The sequence below is a fragment of the Pecten maximus genome, chromosome 15 (assembly GCF_902652985.1).
Source record: "Pecten maximus chromosome 15, xPecMax1.1, whole genome shotgun sequence".
In the NCBI taxonomy this organism is placed as follows: Eukaryota; Metazoa; Mollusca; class Bivalvia; order Pectinida; family Pectinidae; genus Pecten; species Pecten maximus.
Window position 1 is genome coordinate 13,517,940 of NC_047029.1, and position 22,167 is coordinate 13,540,106.

General features: G+C 37.4%; 2 protein-coding genes across 5 annotated transcripts in view; one reads left to right on the top strand and one right to left on the bottom strand.

The window, feature by feature from the left end:
* Positions 1-966: 966 nt before the first annotated feature.
* Positions 967-17,879, bottom strand: LOC117344030 (4-trimethylaminobutyraldehyde dehydrogenase-like). Its single transcript, XM_033906627.1, has 10 exons — positions 17,786-17,879; positions 14,124-14,309; positions 8,620-8,765; positions 7,982-8,111; positions 7,325-7,569; positions 6,709-6,816; positions 5,377-5,496; positions 4,626-4,814; positions 3,299-3,525; positions 967-2,983 (listed from the first exon to the last, which is right to left on the bottom strand). The coding sequence occupies exons 2-10, from the start codon at positions 14,284-14,286 to the stop codon at positions 2,776-2,778; spliced, it is 1,536 nt and encodes a 511-aa protein (XP_033762518.1). The 5' UTR covers positions 14,287-14,309; positions 17,786-17,879; the 3' UTR covers positions 967-2,775.
* The window catches only part of LOC117344027 (beta-galactosidase-1-like protein 2), a 30,315-nt gene continuing 25,965 nt past the window's right edge, over positions 17,818-22,167 (top strand). Inside the window, exons 1-7 of one of the 4 annotated variants that reach the window (XM_033906622.1) lie at positions 17,818-17,916; positions 18,449-18,930; positions 19,296-19,364; positions 19,988-20,083; positions 20,499-20,607; positions 21,076-21,168; positions 22,000-22,096. In XM_033906622.1, coding sequence (XP_033762513.1) covers positions 18,524-18,930; positions 19,296-19,364; positions 19,988-20,083; positions 20,499-20,607; positions 21,076-21,168; positions 22,000-22,096 — 871 coding nt within the window. In that variant the 5' untranslated portion in view covers positions 17,818-17,916; positions 18,449-18,523. Of the gene's footprint in view, positions 17,921-18,071; positions 18,157-18,448; positions 18,931-19,295; positions 19,365-19,987; positions 20,084-20,498; positions 20,608-21,075; positions 21,169-21,999; positions 22,097-22,167 lie in introns of those variants that run through there. The other 3 variants (XM_033906625.1, XM_033906623.1, XM_033906624.1) reach the window with 3 other exon arrangements.

Consider the following 22,167-nt stretch of genomic DNA (forward strand, 5'->3'; position numbering starts at 1 on the left):
CAAAGGGGCTTGCTTAAGGGCGAATTTGTTCTCCTAAAACCAGTTTTAGTTTCGAACCGGTTCTGTAAACTTTCCATTTGTTGAGTAAACCAGTTTCAAACCACATTTAAACTGAAACCGGTTCATTCATTTGTTTCTGATAAACCTAAACTAGTTTATTAAACCATTCAAACCACCACCGGTTGTGGTTTGGAAGGTTTCGTTTCTGAAAACAAGATGGCGAATGTTGTCAACACACATGCAGAATGTGCTCTTGAAGTGCGTTACGTGCTCCAAACTTGCCAGCTATGGCTTGTAGTGTCATTTGACTGGACAAATAAAATATTAATTATAAATATTAATAATTGTTTTCCCATTGGTATGACAGTTTTCCCTTGTGTTTGAAAGACAGTCTGCTAGAACTGCATGCGTTTCCCTGTCATTGAATTGTGGAAGTATGTCTTCAACATAATTTGGGATTCGGGGAATTTTTGTGCGTTCAGGAGGTATTAACGTTTCAAATACTGCTCTGAAGCTTTTTCTCCCAAAGACACCATATTGAAAACTAGAATTTCGCATTTGTTTCTCAAGAGCAAACCAGTTTTAGTTTACAAACCGTTTTGAAAACCAGGTTTAAACCATAAACCCAAACCTAAACCAGTTTATTTGCAACAAATTTGCCCTAAGATTGCAATTTAAGTCCGAATGTTAAAGGTCAAGGTCACTGTTACTTTAAATAGAATGTGTTTCCGTGCGATAACTCGAGTTTCCTTGGGCTGATCAAGCTCAAACATCTTACAGACCTTCCTTCCAATGTAACAAATGAATATAAATATAATTAACTGTGGAAATGATTACCTACGTATGTGTCATAATAATTGCAAAATACGTTTTGGTGTGATGTTTTTAAAGCTTCAGTCGTTTTTTGTCGTTAGTATTTACCTTACTTCCTTGATTTCTTTTTCATAAAAAATTACACGACTAGTATTTTCATTTTTTCAGTATTTTCATTTTTTTTATTTCATTGTTTAAAATGACCTCTCGGATGAAAATGAAAAAATGAACGAAACACACACACTCATGTACACTTAGGCTAAGCATATTTGCTTCTGTATGTATATATAAAATGATGATTTGAGAACTATACATACCATGTATATTAATGAATGAAATGTTTAATATGAAAGTCCTAGTTAAAAAATCATGGTGTGTATGTACATGTATATGTAATATGTGTAAGAAATGCTTACTAATTTGAAAGGTCTTAACAGTTACTTGTGTCTATGAAATGTTGGATATTATATTTCCATACAGATGTATGGTGTGTATGAATCGGTAGTTGCTTAAACATTTCAACCCTAAGAAACTTTAGTGGACTCGGCCATTCATTTATCATTTGAAGTCCAATATGCTCAGTAGGGGTGAAAGGTTAATTATGTTTAATAACTAGGGATTTCACCAAATCACTGACAAGTTGTCTACGTGAAAAGAAAAAAGTGTCACTTGAATACGGATACATCCTCTTCTGTTTGCTGTTAATTAACAACAACAAAATATTACCCCAACTCAAGACCAAAAAGAGAGTTCAGTGTTGGGTCTAATATTCATTTAGATGGCTATTGAGTTTATGTAACTGTAAAGGGACAACAAAATCCCAGGATACAGTCAGACTTGCCTAAAGGACACACAAGTTAGCAGAAACATAACATTTTAGTCAGATTTTATTTATAGACACTGTTTTGTTATAGAGGTGACTTTTAGGGCAAGTTTGTCTGAATTATCATTTTTATCGATGATCCTTGGTGATATCAGCCCACATAAGTATATGTCATGTCCATTGTTCTGTTATAAAAGTTTCTGTGTACAAGTTTGTGATTGCCAATGGTTGATTGATTTAATCCTCATGATAAATCTTGGATATTTATTACAGATATATCGTTGATGGATTTAATCCCCATGATAAATCTTGGATAATTATCACAGATATATATCAAACACATTTGAAATATGTCATGCACATTGATTGTCAAACGCCATTTGCTCACTAGAATGTCTAATTAGTAGTTCGGAATGTAGTGAAGTTCACCGTTTTTTCACACCACAAGTACATGTGCTCGAGCTTGTGGTCGAGCTCAACAAAATGTCCAGCATATTTCACGATGAACTTTCTGAAGACAATATAATGCTTCAAAGCCATATACATGTACATGTATATGTTAACAACCAGAAGTGGATAACATTCCACATTAAATGTTGACCTACATTTTCAAAATAAATATCAACGTCTATGCTGGAACATTTCTCTGTCCTCCACTGATCACAAAGTTTCTGTCCTGTTGGCCAATGCTCGATATAATTAGGCCATTAATTCATACGCCATCACCTATATTATCGATATGAAATAGCTCTGAATACCTAATCTGGAATATCAAAGATTGCTCATTTCAAATTTCAAATTGACTAATTTCAATATTTTTATATGAATACAATAAATCCTGATTTTTATCAGGAAATAATGATATATGTTTTATTGTAAGGATCCCACTTTTAAGCATCCTCAAAATTCATGTAAAACTGCTGCAGAGGAAATAACCTATTGAGAAATTAACTTGGATTTCAACGATGATTTACTGAGTATTTAGTCCAGGCCAACATCAGACTGCCCTTTAGGTTATACCCAAGTTCTGGTCCAGCTTTTTACATCATGTCTCCTCTCTTAGGCTGTAACCCTGTTCTGATCCGACTCCAACTTGATTCCTTTCTACCCAATGACTTGCACTACATCAATCTGGTCCTTCAGAAGGGTGCCTCCACTGGCCCCATTTCTACATAAACAGACTTGATTTGTGTGTAATAGTCCAATGTGTCTGGTCCATTTTCACGGCCGATTCCTGATTTCTTGTAGCCGCCAAAAGGCACACCAACGGGGTAAACATTGTAGGTGTTGACGTAGAGAGAGCCCGCCTCCAGACTGCTTGCCACTCGGTGGGCCCGCTGTAAATTACTGAAATTAAGAATATATACATGTACAAATTTAATCAAAATTAACAAGAAAATGTACAAAAAGTATTTTGTACCATACAGATTAAGTCTTTTAATTTTTACAGTGTAAAATAAATACGTAAAATCATAGTACTAATAGTATGGTCGAAATGCGATAGTGATACTTGAGAGTAATCTCTCTTAGCTATTCATGGACAGTGTTAAATATTAAGTCAATGGTATCAAAATACAAAAAAGGGATGTAATCAATTATTAATCATGAACATCAGAGATATTTTAAATGTGTGTATCTATAATGTTTAACCATACTGCATACTTTGTAAAGACTCCTCCTGCCAGACCAAATTCTGTGTCGTTGGCTCGGGCAATGACCTCTTCTTCACTTGAGAAGCTGAGGACCGACATTACACTTCCAAACACCTCCTCCTTGACCACTCGCATGTTGTCTTGGCAATTCGTCAGTATACAGGGTTGGATGTAGTAGCCCCCAGCTAGACTGGCACTGGGAGTAACACGTTTACCTCCATACAGGATATGAGCACCCTACAACGCAAACTCAATATCTTAGCTCTCTACAACAAAAACTCAGTACCCTTAGGTCCCTACAACACAAACTCAGTACCCTTAGCTCTCTACAACAAAAACTCAGTACCCTTAGCTCCCTACAACACAAACTCAGTACCCTTAGCTCCCTACAACACAAACTCAGTACCCTTAGCTCTCTACAACACACACTCAGTACCCTTAGCTCCCTACAACACAAACTCAGTACCCTTAGGTCCCTACAACACAAACTTGGTACCCTTAGCTCCATACAACACAAACTCGGTACCCTTAGCTCTCTACAACACACACTCAGTACCCTTAGCTCCATACAACACAAACTCAGTACCCTTAGCTCCATACAACACAAACTCGGTACCCTTAGCTCCCTACAACACAAACTCAGTACCCTTAGCTCCATACAACACAAACTCAGTACCCTTAGCTCCCTACAACACAAACTCAGTACCCTTAGCTCCCTACAACACAAACTCAGTACCCTTAGCTCCATACAACAAAAACTCAGTACCCTTAGGTCCCTACAACACAAACTCGGTACCCTTAGCTCCCTACAACACAAACTCAGTACCCTTAGCTCCCTACAACACAAACTCAGTACTTTTAGCTCCCTACAACACAAACTCAGTACCCTTAGCTCCATACAACAAAAACTCAGTACTTTTAGCTCTCTACAACACAAACTCGGTACCCTTAGCTCCCTACAACACAAACTCAGTACCCTTAGCTCCCTACAACACAAACTCAGTACCCTTAGCTCTCTACAACACAAACTCAGTACCCTTAGCTCCCTACAACACAAACTCAGTACCCTTAGCTCCATACAACACAAACTCAGTACCCTTAGGTCCCTACAACACAAACTCAGTACCCTTGGCTCCCCACAACACAAACTCAATACCTTACAATATACAACTGTTACACAGGCCAAAATGATGTCTATGTCCTTTTAGAAGGTCTACTGTATGAGTTTTTGTATCAGTAAATACTTTGTTTTAGAGATGTCTATATACGGTGGTCTTTTCTGAATCTTTGTTTTTGGAATTGCTACCTAAGAAAGGAGCTTTTACTTTGATAAATACCTCAGTTTGTGCGATGTCGATGTACTGTAGAGTCTTGCTGGCCTGTTCTGGGCTGATCGTGGCCCCCACAGTCGTATCCTCATCATTTGGATCACCTATTTTCATCGCCTTAGTTCGTTCCACCAACTTTTCCAGGAATGGTTTCATCACACTGTCTTGTACAAAGACTCTTGTCCCATTGGAGCACACCTAAAGTAAAAACATCCGGGTAGAAAAGGAAAGAAATTAAAACTGTGAAAACAAAATCCTGGCAGAATAGGGCAAAAAATTAACACTGCAAAAACAAAATCCTGGCAGAAAGGGGAAGAAATCAACACTGCAAAGTATGCTGAATTTATTGTAGCCTTCTACAGCACAATGTCTAGACATGATACATCAATGCTTAGTCGATGTATTTATATAACATTCATACAACATCCCCTGAATAAAGATAAGAATATTCCAAACTTTTGTTTAATCTTTGCTTTAAATTTGACCTCGGGTAAAGGACATGAGACATGATTGCATCATACAATCAGACAATAGATATAGATTTACCAACATTTCATCATCAAAAATTTTGACCTTTGACACATACAGTAACTTTGACCTTTGGTCAGATTTTGTTGACTGGCCATTGGCTGTACTTACCTGCCCATACAGAACAAAGTTGATCACATGATTTCTTACCTGTCCTTTGGTTGAGGAAATTGATTGATCTATGCATTTCTTACCTGTCCTTGGTTGAGGAAGTTTATCACTGATTTCTTACCTGTCCTTGGTTGAGGAAGTTTGCCAGCATGGCTCCAGTCACTGCACTGTCCAAATCGCTGTCATCGAAGATTATGCACGGAGATTTTCCTCCCAGCTCCAACGTTACATGATGGATTTGCTGAAAAGATAGTACATCATTGAATTGATACAAAATCAAATCACTGACCAAATCTGCCAAGTATGCTGAAATGAAACATTTCGTGACATTAATATCTTTCAGAGACCTGCTCCATCAGTTGAGCTTTTGAAAGACTTCCCCTGGGAAAAAGTCCCTAATGACACTTTAGCCCAAACATTTGCCTGTGACCAATCAGGAATTAGATCTTACTTAGATTTAATATTTCACACGAACAACGAACCTGCTTTATAGGAAGCAACCAAAGTAACATTACATTCAAATGCCTATGAGTGTGTAGGTGAACTATACTGAGCAAAATGATCCATGGGGGCCACGATAGCTCAGGTGAAAATCTGAGGTTTTTCGTTTGACACTCCCTACCTGTGTCAGTTTGTGTTTGTTGGGAAGCTGAGAAACGGGCTGCTCTGTGCTGTCATGGTTGTGACTATAGGCGAGAAACTTTACCCTAATTGCTCCGGATGGCATGCAATGGGCCTCTCATATGTTGTTAAGTGAGGTAGTCACCAACTACTACAAGGAGACCTGCCTCAAAATGAACCTGGCTGTTCACATGGGGATAAACTCAGCAAACAAACAAACAAAGAGTTCCTGGGATTCAGTCGAAGTCAGGTTGTCGCATTCTACCTTTCCTATAACATATGTATAACTAAATCTTCCAACATAGGGGAATAAAGTGTCCTAAATATGTCTTCAGGATCAAAGATATTATCAAAAGTGAGAGGAGTGAGTGGAACTTGGCAGGGCTGAATGCCGTGGCCAAATGGCTCAAAGACTAATGGGATTCAGATTAAGATGCTTGCGACATCAATACCTATTTCAAATGATCATGAATACATTTTCTTGTTTTTTGAGAGTCTCCCTCATTTCCACTTAAAATTGTAATAAATTGTAAGAGATTCTGCGTTCTTCCTAAACTTTTCTTCCATATTGATATAAAATCATAATTATGTAGTACATATTGCATGTTACAGCCTTATATTATAGTTAGGCTACACAGTGGAAAAGACATACCCTTTTCCCCTAAAGGAAGTAAGAAGGTATGAGGTCAACTGTCATGTGAGTTTTCTCTGGGTCCTCTCCAGTTGAGACTTCTAACCAAGAATGATTAACATAAGTTGACAGAACTTTTTTCTGTCATTTTATGATAATTTTTATTAGTGGTTCGTGTGAACTCAATCTGATGTGTTTTACCTTGGCACATGCTTCCATGATCTTGCTGCCAGTCTGAACACTCCCTGTAAATGTCATCTTGGACACACCTGTGTGGTTGCTTAGCAACTGTCCGGTTTCTCCTTCACCCTATAACAATCCATGTTGTAAAAGAATCAAAATACAAACTCTTTTTACAATAAAACACTGAACATTGAGTTACACTGAATCATATTGAAAACATTCTCATTCTTGATTTTTTGAATATTTAATCTGTAAGTTACCATCTACATTTTTGCATTGAGGTTTTGTTCATACGGCAAAAATGTGTTGCGGCCAAAATGCGGCAAAATATTTAAGCGATGTTGTACTTCAATTTATAGCAGATATTTTATCTTGATGCCAAATTTGGTAATTTACCTGGTAGACAAAGCTGTTATGAGGTTAAATTGGTAATTTACCTGGTAGACAAAGCTGTTATGAGGTTAAATTGGTAATTTTTCTGGATGACAAAGCTGTTATGAGGTTAAATTACCTCGAGGACAAAGCTGTTATGAGCTTAAATTGGTAATTTTTCTGGATGACAAAGCTGTTATGAGTTTGACACGATAACTGACCTGGCAGACAAAGCTGTTATGAGTTTGACACGATAACTGACCTGGATGACATTAAAACAGCCGTGAGGAAGTCCTGCCTCTGAGTAGATTTCTGCCAACATGACAGCCGTGAGAGGTGTTAGTGGTGAGGGTTTGAATATCATGGTGTTGCCTGCTGCTAGGGCTGGGGATGACTTCCAGGCAGCCATCTGAAACGGGTAATTCCAGGCCCCGATTCCTCCTACTACACCCAGGGGCTCCTTGATTGTGTAAGCAAAGCTCCCATTGGCTAACTGTTGGTACTCTCCTGTAATGAAGTTGGATTTAATCAGTTACTGTGTATAACACAGCAATATTTGATGAGAGTTTCGTTTTCCCTTGAATGCTACCAGTACTTTGGGATATTTTGGAGGTATAAACAATTATTTCAGTATACTCAATGTTTAATCAGTGTATTATAAAGTCTAACAGATTTACCTGCAACAAAATAATGAATTGTCACACCAGCTGTATTTTGCTATTAGAGCGAAGACAGAAACTGCTCTCAGCACAAAAATGTTTAGCATAATGCTTCAGCAGCAAAAATAAAAATGCCGCTAAAATTAAAATGTTTACAGTAATTTTAGAGGAAAGGCATCAATTCTTACAACAGAACAGCATTATAAAACTCTTCTTTGAAGGTGAACTTGAGAAATAAAACAAACGTAGGGTATTTTCACCTGCTATTTTCGCGGCCAGTCCGCCATAATAGTCGATAGTATCAGTACACCCTTCAATGTCGTACCTAGCCTCCCAGATAGGTTTTCCTGTATCCAGAACTTCTGTTCTTGCCATCTCTTCTGCCCTCTCCTATACAGCACATTCAGCAAAACAAGTGTAAAATGTTATGTACATCACCGGGAACGGTGATTAATGCTGAAACATGTTATCTTATTCCACTTACAATCAACACAGATTTGGCAAAGTGACTGATGGACGCAAAACAATATTGTATAAGCTAAATACATCACAAAGTTATCACCAAGAATTTCAGTTACCACTGAAACAACTTATTCCACACACATGTACATTTGTAATTATATATAATTAACACCAGAAATACAGTTAGATGACAATTACATCAATAGTTGATCCAAATTCATACAAAAAATACTGGTCAGGTTTAATGTACATGAAATATCCAACTGACATAGTCCAACAACTTCAAAATAGTCAATCTCAACATCTGGCGAAAACTACAAAATACTGGAAATGAGGCTATCATACCATAAAACAATATTTGCCTGAAAATAAGGGGAGATTACTCTCACACTTGCAGCTAATAATGTGTATGCACACCTAACAGCTGAAGACCTACCCTGATTATATTGGCAGCTTTCTTCAGTATTGCGCCCCGCTCAAAACCAGAAATCTTTGACCAGGTTTTAAAGGCATCCTGAGCTGCCAACACAGCCTCATCAACATCCGTACTGCCAGTGTTACCCACAGGTCTGAGTACCTCACCTACAGTAGAGGAGTCAGAAGTATAGAAACAAACATAACTCTCTACCCACAGGTCTGAGTACCTCCCCTACAGTAGAGGAGTTAGATGTATAGAAACAAACATAACTCTCTACCCACAGGTCTGAGTACCTCCCCTACAGTAGAGGAGTTAGATGTATAGAAACAAACATAACTCTCTACCCACAGGTCTGAGTACCTCCCCTACAGTAGAGGAGTCAGAAGTATAGAAACACACATAACTCTCTACCCACAGGTCTGAGTACCTCACCTACAGTAGAGGAGTTAGAAGTATAGAAACAAACATAACTCTCTACCCACAGGTCTGAGTACCTCACCTACAGTAGAGGAGTTAGAACTACAGAAACACACATAACTCTCTACCCACAGGTCTGAGTACCTCACCTACAGTAGAGGAGTTAGAAGTATAGAAACAAACATAACTCTCTACCCACAGGTCTGAGTACCTCACCTACAGTAGAGGAGTCAGAACTACAGAAACACACATAACTCTCTACCCACAGGTCTGAGTACCTCACCTACAGTAGAGGAGTCAGAAGTATAGAAACAAACATAACTCTCTACCCACAGGTCTGAGTACCTCACCTACAGTAGAGGAGTTAGAAGTATAGAAACACACATAACTCTCTACCCACAGGTCTGAGTACCTCCCCTACAGTAGAGGAGTCAGAAGTATAGAAACAAACATAACTCTCTACCCACAGGTCTGAGTACCTCCCCTACAGTAGAGGAGTTAGAACTACAGAAACACACATAACTCTCTACCCACAGGTCTGAGTACCTCCCCTACAGTAGAGGAGTCAGAAGTACTTAGACATACATTATCTTCAGCTCACTGTCAATATCACATCTTAGGACATACATTATCTTTAGCTCACTGTCAATATCACATCTGCAGACATACATTATCTTTAGCTCACTGTCAATATCACATCTTAGGACATACATTATCTTCAGCTCACTGTCAATATCACATCTTCAGACATACATTATCTTTAGCTCACTGTCAATATCACATCTTATGACATACATTATCTTAAACTCACTGTCAATATCACATCTTCAGACATACATTATCTTCAGCTCACTGTCAATATCACATCTTCAGACATACATTATCTTCAGCTCACTGTCAATATCACATCTACAGACATACATTATCTTTAGCTCACTGTCAATATCACATCTACAGACATACATTATCTTTAGCTCACTGTCGATATCACATCTTCAGACATACATTATCTTCAGCTCACTGTCAATATCACATCTACAGAAATACATTATCTTCAGCTCACTGTCAATATCACATCTACAGACATACATTATCTTAAACTCACTGTCAATATCACATCTTCAGACATACATTATCTTAAACTCACTGTCAATATCACATCTTCAGACATACATTATCTTAACTCACTGTCAATATCACATCTTCAGACATACATTATCTTAAACTCACTGTCAATATCACATCTTCAGACATACATTATCTTTAGCTCACTGTCAATATCATATCTTCAGACATACATTATCTTTAGCTCACTGTCAATATCACATCTTCAGACATACATAATCTTCAGTTCACTGTCAATATCACATCTTCAGACATACATTATCTTAAGCTCACTGTCAATATCACATCTTCAGACATACATTATCTTAAACTCACTGTCAATATCACATCTTCAGACATACATTATCTTTAGCTCACTGTCAATATCACATCTTCAGACATACATTATCTTTAGCTCACTGTCAATATCATATCTTCAGACATACATAATCTTAAGCTCACTGTCAATATCACATCTTCAGACATACATTATCTTCAGCTCACTGTCAATATCACATCTACAGACATACATTATCTTAAACTCACTGTCAATATCACATCTTCAGACATACATTATCTTAAGCTCACTGTCAATATCACATCTTCAGACATACATTATCTTCAGCTCACTGTCAATATCACATCTTCAGACATACATTATCTTCAGCTCACTGTCAATATCACATCTTCAGACATACATTATCTTCAGCTCACTGTCAATATCACATCTTCAGACATACATTATCTTCAGCTCACTGTCAATATCACATCTTCAGATATACATTATCTTCAGATCACTGTCAATAGCACATCTTATGACATACATAATCTTCAGCTCTCTTGTCAATATCACATCTTCAGACATACATTATCTTAAACTCACTGTCAATATCACATCTTCAGACATACATTATCTTCAGCTCACTGTCAATATCACATCTTCAGACATACATTATCTTTAGCTCACTGTCAATATCACATCTTCAGACATACATTATCTTAAGCTCACTGTCAATATCACATCTACAGACATACATTATCTTCAGCTCACTGTCAATATCACATCTTCAGACATACATTATCTTAAACTCACTGTCAATATCACACCTTCAGAAATACATAATCTTCAGCTCACTGTCAATATCACATCTTCAGACATACATTATCTTAAACTCACTGTCAATATCACACATACAGACATACATTATCTTCAGCTCACTGTCAATATCACATCTTCAGACATACATTATCTTAAACTCACTGTCAATATCACATCTTCAGACATACATTATCTTAAACTCACTGTCGATATCACACATACAGACATACATTATCTTCAGCTCACTGTCAATATCACACATACAGACATACATTATCTTAAACTCACTGTCAATATCACACCTTCAGAAATACATAATCTTCAGCTCACTGTCAATATCACATCTTCAGACATACATTATCTTCAGCTCACTGTCAATATCACATCTTCAGAAGTACATTATCTTCAGCTCACTGAACAATTTCAATCTCATACCTTCAAGTATATAAATTAAAGTTGATGTGAGATTGAAACCTTTCTGTGAGCTTTAGATAATGTTTGTCTAAAGATCTGATACTGAGCTATGTCTAGTGAACTAGAAAATCTGAGGGGTGAGTGAGCTACATGTAGCAGATTCAGATTCAGATATGTTTATTAGAGTGTCACGTATTGATACATAAAATATACATAAAATACAAGCATCATTTCATTAAAAACGTTAAAATGCATCAAAACCCAGCCATATTTGGCTTATGAGACACTACTACAGTAAAATCTTGAGAGTCAATTAATATTAAGACTTATTGATAAAAAGTTTTGTCTTCTTTGGTACATATCAAACAATAACCTGGCGACATCTTTTTGCAAATTATCTTCTTTCATAAGAAATATTAATTTATCTTTGCTGTTTAAAGCATTAAAATTCTGTAAATTAGCTTCTGCATAAAAAAACTAAAAGTCTCAAGTCAGAGTAAAAATCGCAATCAATAAAAAAGTGAGTTTCATCCTCAACACGATTTGATGTACAATATATACATTTCCTTTCTTGTAAAGGAATTATTGGCCTGGCGTATCTACCCGTTTCTATAGCTAATGGCAGAGCACCACTTCTAAAATTAGTTAAAATTCTTCTGTGTGATCTATTTCTAATATTTTTAACATAAAAACTTGTACTAATTTCATTTTTATATAGGCAGTAGGTACTTATTACCATTTACACGGTTACTATCATTAAAAAGATCATATTCTCCAATCTATCTGGTCTCGAATATCCAATATACGCTTAATATCACGAAGTTTACATTTAGTCGAGCGTTGACTGTTCATTACATCAGATAATCCAAAACTGTGTATAATAGTGTCACATTTTCTTCCCCGAGAGTTAGCAATATGTTCTGTAGCATTATATATAGTTTTAGTTAAACGGGGTTCTTCCGCACCATGTAGTCGTAGACGTAGTACTTCAATAATTTGCTTGTGATGTGTCGACATGAATCCCATATCGCCTCGACTCGCTGTATTTGAAGAGTTTTTCGAAGATCCTAGAAATAATCTACACGCCTTATTCTGTATATTTTTCACATGTGTCCATTTCGATATTCCCCATATTCCAGCACCGTAGTAGAGTACAGGTTTCACGAGGTTACAATATAATTTTTCAAATACATCAAAGGAAAAACCTCCACTTGAAAGGAACTTAGTATATAAAGCAGATAGTGCCCTGCTCGCTGATTTAGTAATATTTTGTACTGTATATTTGAAGTCCATAAATTCATTAAACGTTAATCCTAGATAACGGTACGAGGTTTCGTAATCAATACATTGATCTCCACACTTAAATATGTAGTTTGATCTGGGTGAATTTTTTCCCCTGAAGTGTAAAACTTTGGTTTTTTCAGTATTTATAGACATCCTCCACTTGCGACACCAGGAGTTAACAACATCCAACATTTTTTGTAGACTTATTTCATCTTCAGCAATTAATGCAATGTCATCTGCATATAGTAATATTGCTAGATTTTGTCCATTTATACTCGTTCCACAATTCAGAGAGTTGATTTCGTCGACAATGTCATTAACTAGAAAATCTGAGGGTTGAGTGAGCTACATGTAGCAAGCTATTGGTAATGGTCATGCAATATTGACTGTGCCTATATTTACCTGTAATTAATGCTGTAAGACTGAATTTTTACATATGGTAAACCAGGCTGACACCTGTAATTTGAAATGTGAAATTGAAAGGTGTTTGGTGAGCTAAAGAATATTGTGAAGATATGAGATTACAGGTAAAGCTGCCTAAGTACTGTATAGCAGGCTTTTAAAACGGTTTTATAAGGAAATATTTAGAACTGAAGGTGTGAAATAGGTTTGATATATACTTGTGACTTGGGATGGATCAGTGAATTTGTTTGGTTAGGTAGAGATGTGATACTAAAAGTGCTTAGCGTGCTGGCAGAGAGATACCTGTGACAATAGGCTGAGATGGGGGGGGGGGGGGTCTACTGGGCCATAGCACAGGACATTAAGTGATCTAGGGATCAGACCCTAGGATTTGTTTTTTATTCTGAGTCACAGGAACATGCCAAGCCCTTGTGGGTCAGAGAGCTACCTGTGGTAATTGACATAGGAATGACAGTTTCTGATGAGCCAGACAGATACCTGTGGTAGTAGATATGAGATTGACAGTGTCTGATGAGTCAGAGTGATACATATGGCAGTAAATCTATGTGAGACTGAAGGTGTCTAGTGAACCAGAGAGAAATCTGTGGCTGTAGATGCAAGATTGAAGGTGTCTAGTGAACCAGAAAGATACTTGTGGCAGTAGATGTGACATTCAAGGTGTCTAGTGAACCAGACGTATACCTGTGGCAGGAGATGTGAGATTAAGGGTGTATAGTGATATAGAAGGATACGTGTAGCAGGAGATGTGAGACTGAAGGTGTCTTGTGAATCAGATGTATACCTGTCGCAGGAGATGTGAGATTAAAGGTGTCTGGTGAATGCACTGGGTCCACTCTTTTCCCTCCAATATAGTTGAGAGGCTGTGTGACCTGTGGATTTGAGCCTGTCACTACGGCCATATATCTCCGGGGAACATAATGTACGACCCTCCTCACAGACAACATCTTTCTGGTTTTTCACCTCCAAACTAAAAACAAAACAAATGCAAACTGATTTAAGTTTAAAAGATTAGAGTTGGCAAGCAGGTGACAGGCTACAATTGTATGTACTCTACTCACTTATATTTGACCACACAGTATAGTAGAATTATGGTATCAGGTCAGGTTGGTCAAGAGTCTAGATGACCAGGGTCCCAGCATACACCTGCATATTCTAGTCATATTCTGCATATAACAACTGTCCCCTGGTGTACCCCAGAGAGGACAGGAGCCAACAACTGTCCCCTGGTGTACCCCAGAGAGGACAGTAGCCAACAACTGTCCCCTGGTGTACCCCAGAGAGGACAGGGGGCCAGAAATTGTCCCCTGGTGTACCTCAGGGAAGACAGGGGCCAACAACTGTCCCCTGGTGTACCCCAGAGGGGACAGGAGCCAACAACTGTCCCCTGGTGTACCCCAGAGAGGACAGGAGCCAACAACTGTCCCCTGGTGTACCCCAGAGAGGACAGGAGCCAACAAATGTCCCCTGGTGTACCCCAGAGAGGACGGGAGCCAACAAATGTCCCCTGGTGTACCCTAGAGAGGACAGGGGGCCAGAAATTGTCCCCTGGTGTACCTCAGGGAAGACAGGGGCCAACAACTGTCCCCTGGTGTACCCCAGAGAGAACAGGGGCCAACAACTGTCCCCTGGTGTACCTCAGGGAAGACAGGGGCCAACAACTGTCCCGTGGTGTACCCCAGAGAGAACAGGGGCCAACAATTGTCCCCTGGTGTACCTCAGGGAAGACAGGGGCCAACAACTGTCCCCTGGTGTACCCCAGAGAGAACAGGGGCCAACAATTGTCGCCTTGTGTACCCCAGAGAGAACAGGGGCAAACAATTGTCCCCTGGTGTACCTCAAAGAGAACAGGGGTCAATGACTGTCCCCTGGTGTATCCCAGACAGGACAAGGGTCAACAACTGTCCCCTTGTGTACCTCAGAGAGGACAGGGGGCCAGAAATTGTCCCCTGGTGTACCTAAGGGAAGACAGGGGCCAACAACTGTCCCCTGGTGTACCCCAGAGAGAACAGGGGCCAACAATTGTCGCCTTGTGTACCCCAGAGAGAACAGGGGCAAACAATTGTCCCCTGGTGTACCTCAAAGAGAACAGGGGTCAATGACTGTCCCCTGGTGTATCCCAGACAGGACAAGGGTCAACAACTGTCCCCTTGTGTACCTCAGAGAGGACAGGGGGCCAGAAATTGTCCCCTGGTGTACCTAAGGGAAGACAGGGGCCAACAACTGTCCCCTGGTGTACCCCAGAGAGAACAGGGGCCAACAATTGTCCCCTGGTGTACCTCAAAGAGGACAGGGGTCAATGACTGTCCCCTGGTGTACCCCAGAGAGAACAGGGGCCAACAATTGTCCCCTTGTGTACCTCAGAGAGGACAGGGGGCCAGAAATTGTCCCCTGGTGTACCTCAGGGAAGACAGGGGCCAACAACTGTCCCCTGGTGTACCCCAGAGAGAACAGGGGCCAACAATTGTCCCCTGGTGTACCCCAGAGAGAACAGGGGCCAACAATTGTCCCCTGGTGTACCTCAAAGAGGACAGGGGTCAATGACTGTCCCCTGGTGTATCCCAGACAGGACAGGGGTCAACAACTGCCCCCTGGTGTACCCAAGAGAGGAAGGGGGCCAACGACTGCCCCCTGGTGTACCCCAGAGAAGACAGTAGCCACCTGTCCCCTGACGTACCCCAGAGAGGAAAGGGGCCAATGGCTGTCCCTTGTTGTACCCTAGAAAGAACAGGGACCAAAAACTGTCCCCGGTGTACCCCAAAGAGGACAGGGACACTATCTGAGCAGGTTCCATGACTATAGTACCAGATTTTGCTGTCTGTTACTTAAGAGAAGAAAACATATGAAGACTATCTGGATTGATCTATAGAGCTTTGATTGAAATCTAGAATTAGGCAGTTTATCAAAGGCCATTGAAAATCTAATAAAGCAATATCAATTTATTTGTTTAAATCAAAATTTCTGGCAATGTGATGAGCAATATGCATGGTTAGGATAAATTGTGTTTGGTAGAGAATTCAAATCTGAAGCCATGTCAGGGAAGAATCTATGCATTTTTCACTACTGTTTATGGGTGGTTTCCTCCCAGGATTTTGTTCCATTTTTCCTCTCAGACTTCAGTAAAATTCCATCAAATATTGTATTTCCCTTCACTTTTATGGCAATAAATGATATCCACAAATCCTGCAGATTTGCTTTCCTATATTAAACATTTACTATTTTCACTTGGAAAATGTGTCTTTAAGGTAAAAAATTGAAACTTTGTGATTTTTTTAATTTCCCCTTTTCTTGGAACCTGGTACTACCCAGTAATTATGTGTCTATGTCACTGCCTGTGGATATAGATGTTTGGGGAAAAAAGGAAAGTGCTAGGGTAATTTAAACTCTGTTGCTAATTCTTTAAGAGCTCTAAATGAAATATTGTCTGGGCCAGTTGCTTTATATATATAGTACATGCACATTCTGAAGTAGCTTGTGTATACCCGACTCAATTATGATGACACTAGGGGGCATTGTATGGATTGGAGATGGGCCTTAATCTGGGAGTTCTAAAGAAGTTGCTTCATATGTTATCTAACCTCAGATGCCTTGTAGAATACACATTAGATTTTTCTGCATGTAATTTTTTAAAAATAAAGATGAAAAAAGCCAAAATTCTCTGTAAATGTTTTATGATGTATGTGTATGGTCACCGGGTACATCCTATTTTAGTTCAGATAAGAAACTTTACCTTCATGCTAGAACATTTAATAGAGTATGTATATATATATATATCAGCACTCATAGGGGGATAACTCTTACCAGCTTACAATTTTGACGTTTGATGTATGCATAGTCCTATAATATAAGATTTCAAAGGTTCATATGATTTTTTTTTACGTTTATTATCAGATTATATTTATATTTGTCTTATTTGTCGAACTTCGAAGTCTTCAAGGTTCGACAAATAAAAAAATGTAAGTATCCGATAATAAACATAAAAAATTACGATATGAACCTTCAAAGTCTTATGTTATAGGACTAATGTTTGATGGAATTCTTTTTCTCTGGAGAAAGCATTTTATGAGTGTTTAAAATCCCATTAAGGCCTACTACTGTGTATAATGCAATAATATAATAAGATCACATATATATATGCTTGTTCCTTGACATTTAATATCATGTCTTAGTCAGACGTTTTGTTAAGACAAGCTTCAATTATAATCACGGACTCATTATATATCCTACAAGGACTTGTGCAAGACTATCACGACCTGTCCGTACACACTTGCCTACTAGATCTATGCAGGGTACAAACATGGGAAATAAGCATGACCTAATATTACTGTATCAAATACACCTACCGCGGTTGTTACACACTGATTACACTCGACCTAGTACAAGATACGCTTCTATTGGATATGAATAATTTCAGTATATAGATCTAGATATTAGAGTCATACTCACCAATTTTTGGAGTCAGCAACTGTACCGGTTGATTATTTGACCTTAGAATTTGACCCGGAAGTTGATTTTTACACCACTTCCTGCACGTGTGGCGGTGATATCGTACTGTGTACAAATAAACCTGTTGCTCGGTAAGTTATTGAAGAAGCAAACGAACAGAACAGATGATCATTCTGGTTGTATATACGTTTGAGCAAATAATCCATAACTTCACAAACTATATAATGCTGTTAACATACTGCCCTCAAATATACATCTTGGGCTTAGTGAGTCATATAATAAACATTCACTTCCGGTCTCTTGTTTCATTTTGTCCACTTGAACTTGTTAGGTCACACAGATTAGCACCTGTTCAACTTGAAATATTACAGGTAGTTACCATTTATGCTAACATGATCATGTCATGGAATAACAAACTTATGTCACATTTATTTTTCAACGAGGAAATTTGTAATTTTGTGTGGCACTATTAGTATTAACAGAGACATTTATATGTCTGGTATTAATAAATGTTAAAATGTTTCACTATGGGCAATAACAATTGGTTATATTTACACTGTATTTTGTTTCTGATCCTTGATTACAAAACAAACTTCTTGTACTGATATGCATATGTGGTGTGGTACATTTTGATTGTAATGATTAATTATTGTTCATTTGTAGCTTGTGGATATATTTTACAAAAAGACTGAGATACCCTGATAAGTCAGATGTTAGATAAGATTCAAGCACTTTGATATGTGGCCGTGGGAGTGGAAAGATACTTTAAAGAGACGCAAAGATGGCTACACACCAGTAAAAACAGAAGATGACACGTCTAAATCAAGACAGCACAAACTACAGACAAAATCTTTTCTGGAGAAAAATCAGAAAAAAGGAATCGCTGCAATTATAGTCATAGCAGCTGTAGTTGTATTCTTTAGCTGGCCTCGGGGAGGCTTCAAGGGTGAAATACCTGACGTTTCTCATGTCAAGCATCGCTACAAAAGCCATGGAAGTCTCACTTTCAAAAGTGGAGAGTTTTTTCTTGATACATATCCTATAAAAATTGTCAGTGGTACAATGCACTATTTCCGAGTTGTGCCAAGTTATTGGGAGGAACGTATGAAAAAAATGAAAGCTTGTGGATTAAACACATTGCAAACGTAAGTATTTCTATATTGCTCGAAATCATTTCAAAATTCATAATTGATCACCATATTTCTCAAACAATGATTTATGATTAAAGATAATCCATCAAATTGATTAATCAAACTGAAAAGTGAATAATGTTTATTATTCAACAAAGAATTCACCAAAATATTTGAAATGTGGAAGTTATATCTTAAAAACCAGCAATGTTGAGAATATTGTTTTCAAATGCAATTTATTCTATCGAAAGTAAAACTAATTTGTAGAACTGATAATATATTAATCAATCATTAGACATCCTGCAAGTTATTAATAAATTGCTTTAAGAAGTTTTCAGATGATAATTGAATCAAGATCAACTTAATTGTATTTCTTCCAGATCAATTCCATGGAATCTGCATGAGAAGGAACAAGGGGTATATGACTTTGGACAGAATTTAGACTTAGGGTAAGTAATTCAAGAATTATATGTAATTCTTGTTAAATCAAACACAATCTTGATACTTGTTCCTTTTGCTATGAAATATTGACCGGATGATATTTAAAAAAGATTTTCTTAAAATAAGATTGATATACTGGTACACAACTATTGGGAGATTTTACCTGGAAATGATTACCGGTAATCAGGAATATAAGGACAAGTAAGCTGTTAGGATGTCTGAGTAGTAAAGAGGATAATACACTCACAATTCACCATGTCTATATAAGTATGAGTTAATTCAAGATATATGGTCCCCTAGCAGTAACCTTATAGGCCAGGAAAAGTCATCCTTAATGAATAATTTGATACATGTGTGGTAAATCATTTACAAATTAACTGTATACATTTTTATGAAGAAAATATGAAATTATTATATGTGGAATATAATCCAGCCTTTTCTATTTGTTAATGGAGCCAATTTTTGAGAAACCAAAGTAATATAATTCAATGTGATAAAATTTTACCTAACTCAGTTCTGTACCGATATTCTCCAGTTTGCATTCTCAATACAACAAGTAATTTAATTTGATCATAGATTAAAGGTCTTGCAGTGACTAAACTATTTTAATGTCCTTCTGACTTTGTTGCAGAGAATACCTAGAGACTGCTAAAAGGGTAGGACTTCATGTTATTGTCAATCTGGGCCCTTACATAGGCAGCGACCTTGAACTTGGAGGTCTACCAAGGTAATTATTTGTTCATGCTTAAGAAATCTTGCCTCTTTGTGAATCAATAAAATGGATTTATATCCTGTAAAATATTGATATATATAGCATCAAGACATGTCTTATTCATAAATAATTCTGATTCAATTCATGAGATTTTGTTTGATTCCTCAAAATATTCTATAACAGAATAACCGTAAGATATTAAAAGTCACTCCACAGTTTCTGATTTGCCTGAATGGTAATTTATTGGGGATTTAGATTGAAGACAATCAACCTGTAGTTTGAAATATATGGCAGCACATGCAATGTATCTGTTTTACTAACTTCATTATGCTGTGCCAATAACAAAAATATAATTGTGGTATACCACAACAAATTTCAAACTCGTTAGGATTATCCCTTAAATAGCCAGATATATGTATCACCATTGTAGCTGGTTGTTACGTGACACTGACATGGAGTTGAGGACAAACCATGAAGGCTACATGACCACCGTGAAAAACTATTTTGTGTACTTGATGCCATTAATAAAACAGAAACAGGTAAAATTGATAAAACCCTTGGATTTGTTGATATTTCGTATTTTTGTTACACACCTGAAATATTTTATGAAATATTGTCATCATTTGCTCTTTGATTCTTTTTTTTTTTTGTGTGCTTATTTTCTAATAAACTGATTTAATTTGGCTAAAATCATGAACAGAAAATGATAGTCATTATCACAGTATAATGAAATTTAGGTTGATTTCTGTACCAGATTAGTCTGACTTTGAGTAGCACCCTGTCCATTTTTTGTCCTGCCAATGACCACCTACCAGGTACACTGTCCACCTATGTCTGATATAAGATTGGTGTCCTAGCTGGGAAAATATTGACTAGATATTAATCTGGTGTTGGAAGTTTATATATATCTGGACTTTTTATCCGAGATATTTTGAACATTGTATTTCATAAATCAGTATACAATTATAGCAGATATGTACCATTGTATGGTTAAACTTTGCTTCCAGCATTCCCAAGGTGGCCCTATCATAGCGGTACAGATTGAGCATCAGTATGGATCCTTCAGTAAAGACACCAAACACCTATACACTCTCAAAAAGGTACACAAGACTTTAATGGACTATAAACAAATTGTATCATACCCGTAACTATAACAACCAATAGAATTTACCATAACCATGGGATTAATGAGAATAAAATGTATTGTACCTATGGCTTTAATGAAGATTAAAATGTATCGTACCCATTACTTCAATGAACAAACAATAATATTATATATCGTACCCATGACTTCAACGAACAAACAATAATATTATATATCGTACCCATGACTTCAATGAACAAACAATAATATTATATATCGTACCCATGACTTCAATGAACAAACAATAATATTATATATCGTACCCATGACTTCAATGAACAAACAATAATATTATATATCGTACCCATGACTTCAACGAACAAACAATAATATTATATATCGTACCCATGACTTCAATGAACAAACAATAATATTATATATCCTACCCATGACTTCAATGAACAAACAATAATATTATATATCGTACCCATGACTTCAACGAACAAACAATAATATTATATATCGTACCCATGACTTCAACGAACAAACAATAATATTATATATCGTACCCATGACTTCAACGAACAAACAATAATATTATATATCGTACCCATGACTTCAATGAACAAACAATAATATTATATATTGTACCCATGACTATAACGAACAATACAATGTACTGTACCCATGACTTTAATGAAAAATAAAATTTATTGTTCCGATGACTTTAAACTGACTGTTATTGTTGATATTGGACAGTAAAAAACTTTTGGGTCTTAAATTAAGTATAGTTGCAGTACAGAGAAATTGCTTGGTTTGAAAGTTTGATGTTGATTTATATTTTCAGCTGATGGTGCAGCTAGGTGTGAGTGAAATGCTGCTGTCATCTGATGGTTGGACAGAGGATAACAAACTTGGTATGGCTGTAGCTCCATTCCATGATGGTAGGTGGAGGTCTCAGACCATACTTAAAATCAAATATTTTTTACGAGACTCGGTACTAAATACCCAAATT

What these genes read in the sequence shown, in the direction of transcription:
- LOC117344030 (XM_033906627.1), bottom strand. Translation starts at nt 14,286, where the DNA reads ATGTTGTCTGTGAGGAGGGTCGTACATTATGTTCCCCGGAGATATATG. An exon ending in ACTGGCCGCGAAAATAGCAG is followed by an intron (nt 7,570 to 7,981) that starts GTGAAAATACCC and finishes ACTTCATTACAG; the next exon opens with GAGAGTACCAACAGTTAGCC. An exon ending in TCATGGAAGCATGTGCCAAG is followed by an intron (nt 5,497 to 6,708) that starts GTAAAACACATC and finishes CTATCTTTTCAG; the next exon opens with CAAATCCATCATGTAACGTT.